The sequence below is a fragment of the Carcharhinus amblyrhynchos genome, chromosome 10 (genome assembly GCF_965287045.1).
Source record: "Carcharhinus amblyrhynchos chromosome 10, sCarAmb.v2.hapA, whole genome shotgun sequence".
Taxonomy (NCBI): Eukaryota; Metazoa; Chordata; class Chondrichthyes; order Carcharhiniformes; family Carcharhinidae; genus Carcharhinus; species Carcharhinus amblyrhynchos.
The window spans coordinates 52,725,963-52,744,405 of NC_137333.1; the positions used below are offsets into that span (position 1 = coordinate 52,725,963).

Genomic DNA, 18,443 nt, shown 5'->3' on the forward strand with positions numbered 1-18,443 from the left:
AATTCCTGGGTCCTGACATATGCCATCCTCATGTCATAGAAGAAGTGGCTAGAGAAATAATGATGTGTGGCTTTTAATTTTCCAAAATCTCTTGGATTCAAGGAAGGTTCCTTTTTGATTTGAAAATAGCAAATGTAACTCATTTATTCCAAAATGGCAAGTTTGGGGAGAGGGAGCAAGATAGAGAGTAGGAAACTTCAGGCCAGTTAGTTTAATATCTGTCAAAGGGTAGGTTTAGTATTACCTAGCATGGGAGGGTTGTCTTTTTGAGGAAATGTTGGATAGAATAGGCTTGTATTTACTGGAGTTAAGAGTAAGAGGTGACTTGACTGAAAAATGTATGCAAGGGGTCTTGACAAGATGGATGTGCAGAGGACATTTCCTCTTCTGGGAGAATACAGAACTAGCAGCCACTGCTTAAAAATAAGAGGCAAGGCAAAATGTTTTCAGTCAGAGGGCTGAAAACATTTGGCTTTCACTGTTTTTGAATATTTTTGAAGTAGAGGTAGAAGCATTCTTGATGGGGGGGGGGGGGGGGGGGGGGTGAAAGGTTATCGGGGTAGGCAATCATTTCAGCCATTGAATAGTGAAGCAGACTCCAGTGATTGAGTAGCCTACTCTTACTCCTATTTCATATGTAATTTTGCCTGTCTTTATATATGCACCACAGCCATGCCATGCTCTGGCTCACTTCTCTGATTCTGGCCTTTTGCTCTTGTGTATGACCTCCCACCCTTGCTCTCTGCACCAATTGCCATAATTGTCTCCTAATGCTAGAATCTTTTGTAAAATGGGAGATTAATTTAAACCCCTTTCCAAAATTTCCTTACCTTTGCATAGCATCTTTAAATTTAGAGCAAAGGTTTAAATCTGTATATTAAATTTGAAGTGCAGAATGTAAACTTTGTCAAAGTAATTGATTTTCAGTTGCTCCAAGTACACTCAATGGATAAATATGGTACATTATATTCAGGAAGTTGCCAGATTCAATTTCTGTTCTGTATGGAGTGATCTTAAATCTGATAGGATTACCGTAATTGTTGCTGGGTATGTTACTAAGTGAAATATCCAAGGACTGCAAGCACCTGAGGAAATATTGTTCAACGAGTCACTGTTTTTAGGAGAGCTGAGTTGAGGTGGAAGGGAAGTAAACTAAATTGTTTGGGACTTGTAGCCTTAGTAGCACTGTTATTAAAAATTTTAAATAATCCACTCTGCATCTACAATGCTTTGAATTGCACAAGTTTTAATACTTATAATATAGCCGATCTGAGCATTGTACCAGTAACAGGCCACACCACCTCTACTTCATTTGATTGTGCTTCATTTTTCCTTTCTTGATTGAGAGGTGGTGTGATGGTTTCAAGAGTCATAGCTTGGCCCTTTATGTGCAACAGCTTCTGTTCCAGGGCACCACACTCAAAAAACTGGAAAACAGATTACAAGTGTTTACACAATTGTATAGTAACTAACAAAACCTTACATTTAGCTCATAAAATTTCCCAAAATGCTTTCCAGGAGTGTTATGAGTAGCATAGTGAGATATTAAACCAGATGACCAAGCTTGCTCAAAGACAGAAGTTTGAGGGGAAATTCCACAGTTTGGGGTTTAGGCAGCTGAAGGTACCTCCATTAATGGACGAGTGATTAAGATGCATTTGGTCCCTTCATTCAAGTCACTATATTGAGGCCCCAGACTGTAGCACTTTAGTCACCACATGCTGTCAACTTGAAATGACTTATTTATTACTACTCTCTGTTTCCTATTAGTTAACCAGTCTTAACAATATGTTACCCCCTAGACCTTGAGCTCTTATTTTGCAGAATAACATTTCATTAGGCATCCTGTCAAATACCTTTTGGAAATCCAAGAACAGCAAACCAACTAGTTTCTCTTTATTCATGTTAGTGGTTACTTCCTCAAAGAGCTCTCAAATTAGTCAAACATGATTTCTCTATCACAAAACCATGTTGACTCTTGCTTGATTGCATTATGTCATAAGTGCTCTGCTATAAACTCCTTTAATGATAGATTGCAGCAGTTTCCTTTTAAACAAATATTATGCTAATTGGCCTATTGTGTCCTGCTTTCTGCTGCCCTCCTTTCTTGAATCGAGGACTCGCTTCACTATTTTCCAATCTGAAGGGCATTTTATTTATTGTATTTACTGCTTTAAGAATTCTGAGGGAGTGGTTAGAAGGCAGTTGTGGGCCAACAGCTTTAAATCAGCGCCAGGTTTAAAGGAGACCTGGTGTGGGCAGCGGAGTGAGAGGGAAGTAGAGTGAGCTATTAGGGCTTAATATCAAAAAGGGCTGGAAGGGAAAAAAGGCCAGGTGAGTTTGTTTGAAAAACAGGGAAAAAAAAAATTTCTTTCAAAACTACTACAGTGAATAATGGAGGGGCATGTGATGTGTGGTTTCTGTATGATGTGGGAACTGGTGGACTCCAGGGTCCATCCCAGGGACCATGTCTGCAGTAAGTGCAGGTTGCTGGAGGAGCTCCAGCTCAAGGTGGATGAGCTGGCCTCTGAGCTACAGACACTGAGGCTCATCAGGGGGAGAGAGGGTGCCATTGTCAATGGGGTGCAAGTGACATCCACCCCCCCTAGACTGGCTAACTCTAAGGGTCAGGGACAAGAGGGGGCTGCTGGGAGGAGGAAGGGGGGTGAGGAGCGGAGGAAGGAGAGTGGGGAGAGGAGGAAGGAGGGTGGGGAGCGGAGGCCTCAGCCTCTTAATCTGCATAACAGGTTTGAGGTTCTTGCTTCCAGTCTGGAAGAGGACGAGGCAGGTGAGCAAACTGCACACGGTACAGTGCTGCAGCAGGACATAGGCAAAGAGAAAGGGAAAAGGAACGTAGTAGTGATTGGGGATAGTGGGGTTAAGGGTATTGACACTGTCCTTTGTCACAATGACAAAGTGCACAGAAGGGTGTGTTGTCTGCCTGGTGCTCGGGTCTGGGATGTCGCAGCTGGGTGAGAATCCGGTCGTAGTGATACATGTGGGTGCCGGCGACATAAGCAAAATGCAGACTGAGGATCTGGGGAGGGAGTATGAAAAGCTGGGAATAGAATTAAAAAGTAGAACCGACAAGGTGGTCATCTCTGGGCTATTGCCTGAACCGAGTGCAGACGGGCGTAGGGTTGATAGGATTAAGGAAGTGAATGGGTGGCTCAGGGATTGGTGTGGGAGGAATGGGTTTGAATTTATGGGGCATTGGCACCAGTATTGGGGTAGGTGGGACCTGTTTGGGCGGGATGGGGTTGGTCTGAACCGTGCTGGGACCAGAGTGCTGGCAAATCGAGTAAAGAGGACTGTAGACAGGGCTTTAAACTAATTGGGGGGGGGAGTGTGCAAGGGTAGGTGACGTTACGAGGTCTAAAGTTAAGGAGAGGGTACACGTAAGGGAAGAGGCCGAGGATGTCCCAATAATAGAGGGAGTAGGGGGCGTGAGTATAGTTGGTGGCGTTACAGCAAATAGGGTCCAGGTGAAGGCTGGGATGAAAGTGCTTTATCTGAATGCACGAAGCATTCGGAATAAAGTGGATGAGCTGGTGGCGCAGATCGACACAAATGGATACGATCTGGTGGCCATTACAGAGACGTGGCTGCAGGGTGACAGGGACTGGGAGCTGAATGTACAGGGCTATCAAGTGTTTAGGAAGGATAGGCAGGAGGGAAAAGAGAGGGGGGGGGGGGTGCGTAGCTCTGCTGATTAAGGATAGCATCAAGGTGGTAGCAAGGGATGATATTGGAGCCAAGGAGCAGAACGTGGAATTGTTGTGGGTGGAGATTAGGAACAGCAAAGGGAGGAAGACGCTGGTGGGTGTCGTCTATAGGCCCCCGAATAATGATCTGGAGGTGGGGCGGGCTGTTAACGCGCAAATAAGTGCGGCGTGCAGGAATGGGATGGCCGTAGTTATGGGGGATTTCAATCTGCATATTGATTGGTCGACCCATGTTGGACGCGGTGGGCTCGAGGAGGAGTTCTTGGAATGCTGCCGGGATAGTTTCCTGGAACAGTGTGTGTTGGAGCCGATGAGGGAGAGAGCTATCTTGGATCTCGTGCTATGTAATGAGGCGGGTAGAATTAGGGACCTTGCGGTGAAGGATCCTCTTGGGGAGAGTGATCATTATATGGTGGAGTTTCTGGTGCAGATGGAGGAGGAGAAAGTGGGTTCCCAGACACGCGTACTTTGTTTGGATAGAGGGGAGTACGGTAGGATGAGAGAAGAATTGGCGAATGTGGACTGGGGGAGCGCGTTGGAGGGAGGGTCTGCTGAGGAGCAGTGGAGGATCTTTAAGGAGATCTTTCTTGGTGCTCAGCAGAAATTTATTCCGATGGTCAAAAAGGACAGTAGGAGGAGAGGTAATAAGCCGTGGATAACGAAGGAGGTGAAGGAAAGTGTTAAATTAAAAGCGGAGGAATTTAGAGTAGCTAAGAGTAGTGGGCGAGAAGAGGATTGGGAGAGGTTTAAATGTCAACAAAGAAGTTGATAAAGAAGGGTAGGAGAAACTATGAAGCTGGGCTAGCGCTTAATATAAAAAAGGATAGCAAGAGTTTTTATAAATATATAAAAAGGAAGAGGCTGGCTAGGGTGAACGTTGGTCCTTTAGAGGATGAGAAAGGGGACCTAGTGGTAGGGGATGGGGATATGGCTAAGGTATTGAATAACTTTTTTGTTTCTGTCTTCACGGAGGAGGACGTGAATAATTTGCCGGGTGTTAGTGATGGAAAGGTGGTAGGACTGGAGGGTCTTAATGACATTACTGTTACTAGAGAGGCGGTGCTCGACAGACTGGAGGGGCTGATTGTGGACAAGTCCCCAGGACCGGATGGAATGCATCCGAGGGTTCTGAAAGAAATGGCGGAGGTGATAGTGGATGCCTTGGTGGTTATTTTCCAGACGTTGCTGGATTCCGGGGAAGTGCCGGAGGATTGGAAAACGGCTAATGTTACGCCGTTGTTTAAGAAGGGTGCCAGGCAAAAGGTGGGGAATTATAGGCCAGTTAGTTTAACGTCTGTGGTAGGTAAAATGTTAGAATCCGTCATTAAGGAGGAAATTGTGAGGCATCTTGAAGGGAACTGCTGGATAGAGCAGACACAGCACGGTTTCATTAAAGGGAAGTCGTGTCTGACAAATTTACTGGAGTTCTATGAGGATGTGTCTAGGGCGGTGGATAGAGGAGAGCCGGTGGATGTGGTCTTTCTGGATTTTATAAGATGACGAACGGGATGGATAGGATAGAGGTGGAGAGACTCTTCCCGCTCAAAAAAGACAGTAGGACTAGGGGGCACAGCCTCAAGATAAAGGGGGGGTGGTTTAGAACGGAGTTGAGGAGGAACTTCTTCACTCAAAGGGTGGTGAATCTCTGGAATTCTCTGCCCGTTGAAGTGGTGGAGGCTGCCTCGCTAAATATTTTTAAGACGCGGGTTGATGGTTTTTGATTAGAGAGGGGATTAAGGGTTATGGGGAGAGGGCGGGAAAGTGGAACTGAGCCACGACAGATCAGCCATGATCTGAATGGTGGGGCAGGCTCGAAGGGCCAGATGGCCTACTCCTGCTCCTATTTCTTATGTTGTTATTTTCAGAAGGCGTTTGACAAAGTGCCTCACAAGAGGTTATTGCAGAAGGTCGAGGGACATGGAATTGGGGGTAGGGTGTTAGCGTGGATAGAGGATTGGTTGTCAAATAGGAAGCAGACAGTGGGGGTCAACGGGTGCTATTCGGATTGGCGGATGGTGACTAGTGGAGTGCCCTAGGGGTCGGTGCTGGGGCCTCAGCTTTTTACCATTTATATAGATGATCTGGAGGAGGGAACCGAGTGTAGGGTGTTGAAATTTGCTGATGACACCAAGATTGGGGGAACGGCAAATTGTGCGGAGGGTGTGGAGAGTCTGCAGAAGGATCTAGATAGGCTGGGCGAATGGGCCAGGAAATGGCAAATGGAATTTAATGTCGGCAAGTGTGAGGTGGTCCACTTTGGTAGGAATAATGGTAGGAAGGACTATTACTTACGTGGCGAAAAACTGCAGCAGGCGACGGTGCAGAGGGACCTGGGGGTCCTTGTGCATGAGTCGCAAAAACCCAGCTTGCAGGTGCAGCAGGTGGTCAGGAAGGCGAATGGGATGCCAGCCTTCATAGTGAGGGGGATTGAATATAAACGTAGGGAGGTCTTGCTGCAGCTGTATAGGGCATTGGTGAGGCCGCAGCTGGAGTACTGTGTGCAGTTTTGGGCGCCGCACCTGCGCAAAGATATTTTGGCCTTGGAGGGAGTGCAGAGGAGGTTTACTAGGCTGATACCAGAGTTGAGGGGGTTGAGCTATGAGGAGAGGCTGAATAAACTGGGCTTGTACTCGTTAGAGTTTAGAAGAATGAGGGGAGATCTCATTGAGACGTATAAGATGATGAATGGGATGGATAGGGTAGAGGTGGAGAGGCTCTTCCCGCTCAAAAAAGACAGTAGGACTAGGGGGCACAGCCTCAAGATAAAGGGGGGGGCGGTTTAGAACGGAGTTGAGGAGGAACTTCTTCACTCAAAGGGTGGTGAATCTCTGGAATTCTCTGCCCGTTGAAGTGGTGGAGGCTGCCTCGCTAAATATTTTTAAGACGCAGGTTGATGGGTTTTTGATAAGAGAGGGGATTAAGGGTTATGGGGAGAGGGCGGGAAAGTGGAACTGAGCCACTACAGATCAGCCATGATCTTATTGAATGGCGGGGCAGGCTCGAAGGGCTAGATGGCCTACTCCTGCTCCTATTTCTTATGTTCTTATAATAACTTATTTTAAATCTCTTCCTGAATTCGTATGTGTGTAAACTATTTTGTTAGCTTAAGTCTGATTTAGACTCAATTAATTCGATGCTGGTAGTGTCTCGAGTGCTTCATGGTTTAAATGTGTGTTTCATATGTTTTTAACAAAAATGTTATCTAATTGAATCTTTAAGTTTGTTTCCACAGCTGCAGCACTGTGAAATTTGAGATACAAAACTAAAACAGATCTGAAATATTGCATCCTGTGCCATTGCAAGGTTGAATGAAGCTAAAATGCTTTTAAACACTATCCTTAAAAGAATTAAAATTCATTTCACAAAAGTGATCTGTCTAATTTCAAGCTTTGAGCATAATGGGGAAAAAATAAATTGTGTCGTTTACTTTCAACTTTTCATGTATCTTTTACTTTAGGTGTATTTGCACAGGATCTTGGACTTTAAAATGTTCTTTCCACCTCAGAAGATTCTTTAAAAAAAGTCATCATCTCCCATCTGTGTTTATCATTCTCACAACACTCTAAATCTTCAGGTTTGGCTTCCACTTCCCTCATGGCATTGAGGCTACCCTGTCTTTTATTTCTTCTCGACCTTTCCACAATATCTGAAATGATTTGACAATTGTTTGTGGATGTGTTTGCAAGATTGCAGGTATCCACAACACTGGGCCTAGAACAACAGCCTCTCTTTGTCTTTCTTTTGTAGTCATCTCAGATATCCACTCTTGCCACTTCTCCCCTCAGTGACAGCATCTGTAGCTTCTATACATACACAAGTATACCAGATATACCTTCTTTACTTCCCACCACTATTTCAGTCTGACTGCTTTGACGTCAAGTTAAGCATTTCTTTCATCGGAACATCAGGCTGATACAGCTTCTTTTACTCCCAGTGTAAACTCTATTCCCCTGCTATGTGCCTTTATGGTCTTACAAATGCGGTACAAGGCCAGCAAAACTTGAAGTACTCCATAACTCACAGCTGAACTTAATCCTCTCCATTGATCCAGTTTTATATCCATTTCTAACAGTGCCCATCATTTAACAACAACTTTATCTACAATTTTGTTGCCACGATGTATGTTTCTGGCCTCCAATCCATCACGCACCATTCTTGATGTACTTTAGTACCTGCTTTGTATCCCACATGAATCACATTTACTCATAACCCCTTCTTTATTGATCTGACTCCCTTTTATTCCTAAATATGTTGGATTTAAAATCTTAGTCTAAACTTTTCTGCGGCTCTTCCCCACACAATCTCTGCAACTTCGTCTGAGCTTTATGCTCACACTTGTAACCTTCTATCCCTTCTGTTAATTCTGGTCTTTTGTATATTTCTCCCACTTCCTTTACTCCACCAGTTTTTTTGCGAACTCAGCCCCACCCTGTGGAATTCATTTCTTCTATTCCTGCACTTTTTTTCTCCTTTCTAAAAAGAAAATATCTTTTCAACCCTTTTTAATATTTGCAGCTCAGTCAAGCATCTATTCCTTTATCTTTGCTTGTCCCCTCATACTTGCACCCACATTTTATGTCTGGGACATTTTCTATACAATATCATACAGAAGATGAACAAACAACTTGGTGTTCTTCCAAAGCAACGTTAATTTATGTAGTTTGTTTAAACTTCTAAAACATTATGGCACCTGTGGGGCCTGGAAGTGGGTGCAAAATGTGCTTCCGGCTGCTACTTTGTTCTGATATTTGATTTACTTGCTTGAACCTTTCACATAGATGATAATTCAATTGTAAAGAATAATTCCCCAAGTATATTATTTTGATTATATTTGCATTCATCAGCTTTTCAGAGAGCAGCTCACACTGTGTGTTGTAATGAAGGTGTCAGCTGGAAATCAGGTTCATGGTGATGAAATTTCAAATTGCTAATGTTTTGTTTCTCCATTACATGATTTTAGAGTCGAGTTCTAATCATCAAGCTTTGCATTTCTGTCCTATCCTTTTAAATGGAAATGTACTGATGTAACTGAACAATATTAAGCTAAAAAGGAATACACATCTTTGCACCATTGTATTTATATAAAAAATATATTAATATTAAGCTTTTCAGTACTCTGTATATTATAAAATATAATTTTACAAATGCCAACTTTCTCAACCTTTACACGAGTAGTGTGTCTACATATATATATAAAAAAATTACCTAACCTCAAAGTATTTTTCATCTTCCTGTAACAAATAGGTGAGATTTTGTGACACGGACATGCCTAATTGGAACTGCGGTTCATCATCACTCCCTGGCTTTTCCTCTTTAAAGTGTGGTTGTGTTGTACTGTTTGCCGGAAGAGGTTTTATAGTCTTGAGTTTTGGTAGACTGAAGCTGACGTTATCATCGATCTCTGCGAGAACATCAATAAAAAAATAGTTTTAATACTCAGTATGTTACCACAGTTCAAAAGCTGATTGCTTGGAACATTGGACAAGTCAGTTAAAGCGGAACTGGCAGCTCAATGTTTCAGGGTACAGATGCTACAGGAAAGATAGAACAGGACGGTAGACAGGAAGAGAAGTTGTTTTTGATTAGAGAGAACTTCACAGCAGTACTGAAAAGGGATATATCCAAGAGTTTGCCCACTGAATCTATATGGGTAGAAATGCAAAATAAGAAGGGAGAGATCACTTTGATAGGATTGTATTACAAGCCCCCAAATAGTGGAAAATTGAGGAGCAAATATGTAAGTAGATTACAGATAGTTACAAGAAAAATCAAGTGGTAATATAGGGGACTTTAACTTTCCCAACATTGACTGGGACAGCCATTTCATTAGGGGCTTGGATGGAGAGAAATTTGTTGAGTGTATTCAAAAGGAATTTCTCATCCAGCCTGTGGAAGGGCCAACTAAAGAGAGGGCAAAACTTGATTTCCTCTTGGGAAATAAGGAAAGACAAGCGACAGAAGTGTTAGTGAAGGATCACTTGGGACAATTGACCATAATTCCATTAGTTTTATGGTCACTCCAGCTATGGAGAATGATAGGTCTGACCCAAAAGTTAAAATTCTAAATTGGGGTAAAGCCAATTTTGATGATATTAAACAGGAACTTTCAAAAGTTGATTGGGGAGTTCTGTTGGCAGGCAAAGGGACGGCTGGTAAGTGGGATGCTTTCAAAAGTGTGTTAACTAGGGTTCAGGGTAAGCATATTTTTCGTTTACACTGCCATAGATTACTACTTTTGTTTCTCTCAAAATCTCTAAACATACCCAAACAAGCACATGTAGTCTGCCATACCCAAGTACAGTGGTAGTCTCATAATATCTAATAGTAACTTTATCTTCTTAAAACTTCTATGATTGGCAATATGAATACAAATATCCAGGAAAGATAACTCATTGAAATCCAAGGTTAAGTGGGTTATTTTCTAATTATCTTGTCAAGAAAGCAAGTTTTGATGAGCTATGTTCTTGAGGACTCTGCCAGCTTGATCTTTAGAATTAATAGACAGTCTAAGTGGACACTTCGGCGTTTTCTCAGAGGAGTATTACTGATCGGGTATTTAAAGTGGACTGTAGTTGGTGACAATTTTCATAATGGTTAAATGAAATGATTTGAACTCTGAATCTTTAGTCTAGAATTGTAATCACTTGGCTACTCTACCTATGGAATCTCTTCCCTAATTACCTTGACTTTTCATATCTCTCCTACCAACCTGTCTGTCTTTCCTCTTTCGACTGTATTTCCTCCTTTCTCTCTGCTCGCTTTCTTCATACTCTAAGTGCTTAGGGAGATTTTTCTGCATAGGAGGTACACTGTAGAAGTATGTTTTTGCTTGTTGTTTGAATTGAGGGACAGAAGATTGGCTTCCCCTCATGATTTCTCCACTTTCTTTCCAACACCATTCCAATTAAATAGATCAATAATGTGAATAACCTCAATCCTCTTCCTCACAATGTACTAACTGTTGTAGCTTTTCCAGCTGCCTGCTCCACATATCCTATTGAGAGAAAGAAAATCTTCTAATCCTACCAATGTGAGTTTTGTAACTGTTGAGCTAAATAATCTGTATACCTCTACTTTATCTATTTCTTTCTCATTATTCTAAACATCTTCATCATATCTCCTTATGTCTTCTCGAGTTAAAGCAAACCACTTTCATCTTTCTATGTAAATTAATTCCTTAAGATCTGGAATTGAAACTAAATCAAAGATTTAAAATGATTAAAGGTCTTCACTTAGACATATCATTCAGAGACTGTCACTGGCAGGTCTCAGCTTGAGACTGAGAGAGTGTTGGTTTACCAGGAATGTGCAATACCAGTAGGCCACTCCAGTCTGTTTCTTGATAGTGCCATGTTGCAGCTGATGAAAAGGGTAGGGTGTAGACTGACAAATAATGACGTACTTTGGCATTGATCCAGGCCAGTATTACTTCTGGGCTATGAGCTTGTCTCTCTGCTCCTTGAACAAGGCAATTTGAGACATGCCACTTTTGTCATGAGCTGAAGCCATGACCCTCAATTTGAGTCTACAGATCAATGACAGTCTCTCTCTGAATTATATATCCAACTGAAAACTTTTGGGAAGTGTTTTTTAAACATTTCAAAACTTTGATTTAGTTTCAATTGCAGCTGTCCCCAACCTCCCTGGCTCTCTGTTCTCTCTGTCTTCTGTATATCTGTGCCACTTGACAACTGTCACTAGTTTTTTTTTCAGTGTTTTTCCCCATACGCTCAAAACTTTTAATGCATCTAACTTCAGGGGTTGTAAAACCTCATTTAAAGTGTATATATTCAAACAAACGCCAAATCCCTGACCTTTAGTTGTAACTCCATCCAAACTCTCAGCCAAAAAGGCTTACAAGCCACCAAAATGAATCTGAAAACTATCTATTTCTCTTGATACATAAAATATTATATTTTAATTATAAATTGTTCATAACCATAAGTCACTAAATTTTGAGGACGTACAAATATAAATAATTAAATGAACAAAGTAAAAGTTGAGAGTTTATTTGGTTTGCACAGAGTTGTTAGAATATCTAATACCTTGGCAGAAACTCCTGAATGCAGCAAAACTTTGGAAAATTACTTCAACAAAAAAAAGACAAAAGGACATCTGGTCAAGGGCAGTAAAATAGAATAGATTTTTTCACAGACCCAGTGGAAGCACTTCGACTTTTATGCAATAGAAGGAGGACATTCAACCCGATTATCTTAAGTATCTCAAATGGTGTGAATTGAGTATCAAATGTTCTGTACATTTAGTTATTAATACCATATTTTCTCTATTATAACTATATACAATAGTTTTATTAACCATGAAGAAATTCATTTTTTTCCTCTGAAATTGAGAAGCCTTATATTACTTGTGTCTCTCTCATCGTTATTACCTAAAGGTTGATCTCCGAGTTCAACTCCATCTTTCATTCCTCCACCAGCTTGGCCCTCAGGTTCAACTGCATGCATCTCAAATAAGTTCCTATGCCCATAAGAAATAAAGAATAAAAGACTGACCAAAACTGTGAAAAGAAAAATTATTTTGCATTTGTCAATTGGAAACCAAAGGTGGTGGTTTTACTAGAGTTGGCCTCGGTATTGTTAATGTAATAAAGAATGGAGCTATATACTGCTGAAAAATTGAATTTCGTTGCAAAAGCATTTCTAAAAGGGTAAATTACATCTTTCTTTGAGTCACATGTATATATTTTGGAGTTTACAGCAAGGATTTATAACTTGGTTAATAAATTCAAGTTTTAGTTAGTAAATATCAAAGCATTAAAAGCTAAAACATAGAAATAGTATAATAGTGGATGCCGTAAGCATAACTAACATTTAAAATGTTACTACATCATTAATAGATCTGTGCACTTAATTTTGAGGCAATAAAAAATGCACAAGATTGGGTGGGTGGGTGGGTGGGTGGGAGGGAGGGAGGGAGGGAGGAGGGAAAGGGGAAAGGGAGGGAGAGGGGAGAGTGGGGGGGGTGGAGGGAGGGGAAAGGGGAAAGGGAGGGAGAGGGGAGAGTGGGGGGGGTGGAGGGAGGGGAAAGGGGAAAGCGAGGGAGAGGGGAGAGTGGGGGGGGTGGAGGGAGGGGAAAGGGGAAAGGGAGGGAGAGGGGAGAGTGGGGGGGGTGGAGGGAGGGGAAAGGGGAAAGGGAGGGAGAGGGGAGAGTGGGGGGGGTGGAGGGAGGGGAAAGGGGAAAGGGAGGGAGAGGGGAGAGTGGGGGGGGTGGAGGGAGGGGAAAGGGGAAAGGGAGGGAGAGGGGAGAGTGGGGGGGGGGGGGGGGGAGGGAGGGGAAAGGGAGGGAGAGGGGAGAGTGGGGGGGGGGGGGAGGGAGGGGAAAGGGAGGGAGAGGGGAGAGTGGGGGGGGGGGAGGGAGGGGAAAGGGAGGGAGAGGGGAGAGTGGGGGGGGGGGGGGAGGGAGGGGAAAGGGAGGGAGAGGGGAGAGTGGGGGGGGGGGGAGGGAGGGGAAAGGGAGGGAGAGGGGAGAGTGGGGGGGGGGAAAGGGAGGGAGAGGGGAGAGTGGGGGGGGGGGGGAAGGGAGGGAGAGGGGAGAGTGGGGGGGGGGGGGGAAGGGAGGGAGAGGGGAGAGTGGGGGGGGGGGGGAGGGAGGGGAAAGGGAGGGAGAGGGGAGAGTGGGGGGGGGGGAAGGGAGGGAGAGGGGAGAGTGGGGGGGGGGGGGAAGGGAGGGAGAGGGGAGAGTGGGGGGGGGGGGAAGGGAGGGAGAGGGGAGAGTGGGGGGGGGGGGGGAAGGGAGGGAGAGGGGAGAGTGGGGGGGGGGAAGGGAGGGAGAGGGGAGAGTGGGGGGGGGAGGAAGGAAGGGGAAAGGGAGGGAGAGGGGAGAGTGGGGGGGGGGGAGGGAGGGGAAAGGGGAAAGGGAGGGAGAGGGGAGAGTGGGGGGGGGGGAGGGGAGAGTGGGGGGGGGAGGGAGGGGGGAGAGTGGGGGGGGGAGGGAGGGGGGAGAGTGGGGGGGGGGAGGGAGGGGGAGAGTGGGGGGGGGGGAGGGAGGGGAAAGGGAGGGAGAGGGGAGAGTGGGGGGGGGAGGGAGGGGAAAGGGAGGGAGAGGGGGAGAGTGGGGGGGGGGGAGGGAGGGGAAAGGGAGGGAGAGGGGAGAGTGGGGGGGGGGGAGGGAGGGGAAAGGGAGGGAGAGGGGAGAGTGGGGGGGGGTGGAGGGAGGGGAAAGGGGAAAGGGAGGGAGAGGGGAGAGTGGGGGGGGGGGAGGGAGGGGAAAGGGAGGGAGAGGGGAGAGTGGGGGGGGGGGGAGGGAGGGGAAAGGGAGGGAGAGGGGAGAGTGGGGGGGGGGGAGGGAGGGGAAAGGGAGGGAGAGGGGAGAGTGGGGGGGGGGGGGGGGGGGGGGAAGGGAGGGAGAGGGGAGAGTGGGGGGGGGGGGGAAGGGAGGGAGAGGGGAGAGTGGGGGGGGGGGGAGAGGGAGGGGAAAGGGAGGGAGAGGGAGAGTGGGGGGGGGGGAAGGGAGGGAGAGGGGAGAGTGGGGGGGGGGGGAAGGGAGGGAGAGGGGAGAGTGGGGGGGGGGGGAAGGGAGGGAGAGGGGAGAGTGGGGGGGGGGGGGAAGGGAGGGAGAGGGGAGAGTGGGGGGGGGGAAGGGAGGGAGAGGGGAGAGTGGGGGGGGGAGGAAGGAAGGGAAAGGGAGGAGAGGGGAGAGTGGGGGGGGGGAGGGAGGGGAAAGGGGAAAGGGAGGGAGAGGGGAGAGTGGGGGGGGGGGAGGGGAGAGTGGGGGGGGGGAGGGAGGGGGGAGAGTGGGGGGGGGGAGGGAGGGGGGAGAGTGGGGGGGGGGAGGGAGGGGAAAGGGAGGGAGAGGGGAGAGTGGGGGGGGGGAGGGAGGGGAAAGGGAGGGAGAGGGGAGAGTGGGGGGGGGGGAGGGAGGGGAAAGGGAGGGAGAGGGGAGAGTGGGGGGGGGGAGGGAGGGGAAAGGGAGGGAGAGGGGAGAGTGGGGGGGGGTGGAGGGAGGGGAAAGGGGAAAGGGAGGGAGAGGGGAGAGTGGGGGGGGGGGAGGGAGGGGAAAGGGAGGGAGAGGGGAGAGTGGGGGGGGGGGAGGGAGGGGAAAGGGAGGGAGAGGGGAGAGTGGGGGGGGGGGAGGGAGGGGAAAGGGAGGGAGAGGGGAGAGTGGGGGGTGGGGGGTGGAGGGAGGGGAAAGGGAGGGAGAGGGGAGAGTGGGGGGAGGGAGAGGGGAGAGTGGGGGGGGGGGGGAGGGAGGGGAAAGGGGGGGGGGAGGGGAAAGGGAGGGAGAGGGGAGAGTGGGGGGGGGGAGGAGGGGAAAGAGGGGGGGGAGGGAGGGGAAAGGGAGGGAGAGGGGAGAGTGGGGGGGGGGAGGGAGGGGAAAGGGAGGGAGAGGGGAGAGTGGGGGGGGGGAGGGAGGGGGAAAGGGAGGGAGAGGGGAGAGTTGGGGGGGGGAGGGAGGGGAAAGGGAGGGAGAGGGGAGAGTGGGGGGGGGGGAGGGAGGGAAAGGGGGGGGAGGGAGGGGAAGGGGAGAGTGGGGGGGGGAGGGAGGGAGGGAGAGGGGAGAGTGGGGGGGGGAGGGAGGGAGGGAGAGGGGAGAGTGGGGGGGGGGAGGGAGGGAGGGAGAGGGGAGAGTGGGGGGGGGGGAGGTGGGGGGGGGAGAGGGAGGGAGGGAGAGGGGAGAGTGGGGGGGGGAGGGAGGGAGGGAGAGGGGAGAGTGGGGGGGGGGAGGGAGGGAGAGGGGAGAGTGGGGGGGGGAGGGGGAGGGGGGGAAAGGGGAGAGTGGGGGGGGGGGAGGGAGGGAGAGGGGAGAGTGGGGGGGGGGGAGGGAGGGAGAGGGGAGAGTGGGGGGGGGGAGGGAGGGGAAAGGGGAGAGTGGGGGGGGGGAGGGAGGGGAAAGGGGAAAGGGAGGGAGAGGGGAGAGTGGGGGGGGGGGAGGGAGGGGAAAGGGGAAAGGGAGGGAGAGGGGAGAGTGGGGGGGGGGAGGGAGGGGAAAGGGGAAAGGGAGGGAGAGGGGAGAGTGGGGGGGGGGAGGGAGGGGAAAGGGGAAAGGGAGGGAGAGGGGAGAGTGGGGGGGGGGGAGGGAGGGGAAAGGGGGGGGAGGGAGGGGAAAGGGAGGGAGAGGGGAGAGTGGGGGGTGGAGGGAGGGGAAAGGGAGGGAGAGGGGAGAGTGGGGGGGGGGAGGGAGGGAGAGGGGAGAGTGGGGGGGGGGAGGGAGGGAGAGGGGAGAGTGTGGGGGGGGGAGGGAGGGAGAGGGGAGAGTGGGGGGGGGAGGGAGGGAGAGCGGAGAGTGGGGGGGGGAGGGAGGGAGAGGGGAGAGTGGGGGGGGGAGGGAGGGAGAGGGGAGAGTGGGGGGGGGGGGAGAGTGGGGGGGGGGGGGAGAGTGGGGGCGGGGAGAGTGGGGGAGGGAGGGGAGGGAGGGGAGAGTGAGGGGAGGGAGGGGAGAGTGAGGGGAGGGAGGGGAGAGGGAGGGGAGAGTGAGGGGAGGGAGGGGAGAGTGAGGGGAGGGAGGGGAGAGGGAGGGGAGGGAGGGGAGAGTTGTGGGGGGAGGGGGGGGTGGGGGGGAGGGGAGGGTGGGGGGGAGGGGGAGGGGGGGAGGGGGGGGTGGGGGGGAGGGAGGGGGGGGAGAGAGAGGGGGGAGGGGGGCAAGTGTGGGGGGGAGGGGGGGATGGGGAGGGGGGAGGGGGGATGGGGAGGGGGGAGGGGGGATGGGGAGGGGGGGGAAGTGTGGGGGGAGGGGGATGGGGAGGGGGGAGGGGGGGAAGAGTGTGGGGGGGAGGGGGAGGGGTGGAGAGTGTAGGGGGGGAGAGTGTGGGGGGGGAGTGTGTGGGGGGGGTGGGTGGGGAGAGTGTGGGGGGGGAGGGAGTTGGGGGGGGAGGGAGTTGGGGGGGAGAGTGTGGGGGGGTGGGTGGGGAGAGTGTTGGGGGGGAGGGTGTGGGGGGGGGAGGGAGTGGGGGGGAGGGGGGGAGGGTGAGGGAGGGGAGGGGAGGGGGAGGGAGGGGAGGGGGAGGGTGAGGGAGGGGAGGGGAGGGGAGGGGAGGGGAGGGTGAGGGAGGGGAGGGTGAGGGAGAGGGAGGGAAGGGGGAGGGTGAGGGAGGGGAGTGGGGAGGGTGGGGGAGGGGGGTGGGGAGGGTGGGGGAGGGGGGTGGGGGAGGGGGGAGAGAGAGGGGCGGGGGGGTCGGTCAGTGTGGGTGGAGTTGACCATTACCTGCATGTATTAAGGTCACTGATCCGACAATCGAACAGTTCACTCAAAATTTCCAGATTTTTCTCTTCAATCTTTTTAACTGCTTGTTCTAAATTAGCAACTTCCACACTATAGATGTTTAGCTGCAGTGGCCAAAAAAAATAACAGTTGAAGTTAGTTTCAAAACTCTAGAAACAGTTTCTAACCAAATTTTTGGCCTAGAGTTTACTGTCACTGGTGACACTAATTGGGTCAGCTCCATTTGAGGTCATTGCTTGGCTTCCTCGGGTGCAAAGTGCCATCAACTATTGTGATCACATTGCAAGGAAGATGATTTGTTGGAGCATGAGAAGGCCATGAGTCCAAATGTGCCTTCTTTGAATGACAAGACCATAGTAGATGTGCAAGGGCTGCCAAGGTCAAAATCTGCATAAAAATCACAACAGTAATGCATCTCCATGACCACACCTTCATCATCTTCCTGGGATGTTGACCTAGTCCAGACATTTCTCTTGCAGAATTAACTCTTAACCTGGGTCATCTCCCACCAAGAACAGAATGGAGCATTGTCTCAAACATCTGGTAAATGCTGCTGCCAGGGACGTCTTAGGCTAATGTGGATGGCCATGTAACAGCCTGCATTGCCCAATTATTCTGATCCAGTACCATCTTTAAAGTGCTTTCAATGCAACTGTTTCACTTACTTATAACCACAGAGTAAAGTGGGCCAATAGCCTCGAGTGAATAGATGAGGGAGCAAGCATTACCTGCATTTTATACTTTCAATAAAGAATGCACAAAAATACAACACATCATTCACGAATTATGTCTGTCTCTCCAAATTTGGAGGTAAGATGTGGCTACTGCACAAGAGTAAGAACATGACAACTAGAAGCAAGAGTAGTCCTTTTGACCCCTTGAGCCTGAACAAAGAACAAAGAAAATTACAGCACAGGAACGGGCCTTTCAGACTTCCAAGGCTGCATCAATCATGCTGCCCAATTTAACTAAAACCCCCTACCCTTCCAGGGACCATATCCCTCTATTCCCATCCTATTTTGCACTTGTCAAGACGCCCCTTAAAAGTCACTATTGTATCTGCTTCCACTACCACCCCTGGCAATGTTCCAGGCACCCACTACTCTGTGTAAAAAAATCTGCCTTGTAGATCTCCTTTGAACATTGCCCCTTGTACATTAAACCTATGCCCCCTGGTAACTGACTCTTCTACCCTGGGAAAAGGCTTCTGACTATCCACTCTGTCCATGCCTCTCAATCTTGTAGACTTCTATCAAGTCTCCCCTCAACCGCCGTCGCTCCAGTGAGAACAAACCAAGTTTCTCCAACCTTTCCTCACAGCTAATGCCCTCCATACCAGGCAACATCCTGGAAAATCTTTTCTGCACCCTCTCCAAAGCCTCCACATCCTTCTGAAAGCGGGTGACCAGAATTGAACAGTATATTCTTAGTGCGGCCTAAGGTTCTATAAAGCTGCTCCGCTATTCAATAAGATCATGGCCGATCTTTTCATAGACTCAGCTCCACTCACCCGCCTGCTCACCATAACCCTTAACTGAC

At 49.3% G+C, this 18,443-nt stretch overlaps 1 protein-coding gene across 1 annotated transcript in view; it reads right to left on the bottom strand.

Annotated features, from left to right (window-relative positions):
* Positions 1–536: 536 nt before the first annotated feature.
* Positions 537–18,443, bottom strand: part of ccdc83 (coiled-coil domain containing 83) — a 63,075-nt gene continuing 45,168 nt past the window's right edge. The window contains exons 8-11 of the mRNA XM_080197893.1: positions 16,887–17,008; positions 12,115–12,203; positions 8,936–9,126; positions 537–1,427 (exon numbers count right to left, since the gene is read on the bottom strand). Of these exons, the coding sequence (XP_080054019.1) occupies positions 1,254–1,427; positions 8,936–9,126; positions 12,115–12,203; positions 16,887–17,008 (576 nt within the window). The 3' untranslated portion in view covers positions 537–1,253. The remainder of the gene's footprint in view (positions 1,428–8,935; positions 9,127–12,114; positions 12,204–16,886; positions 17,009–18,443) is intronic.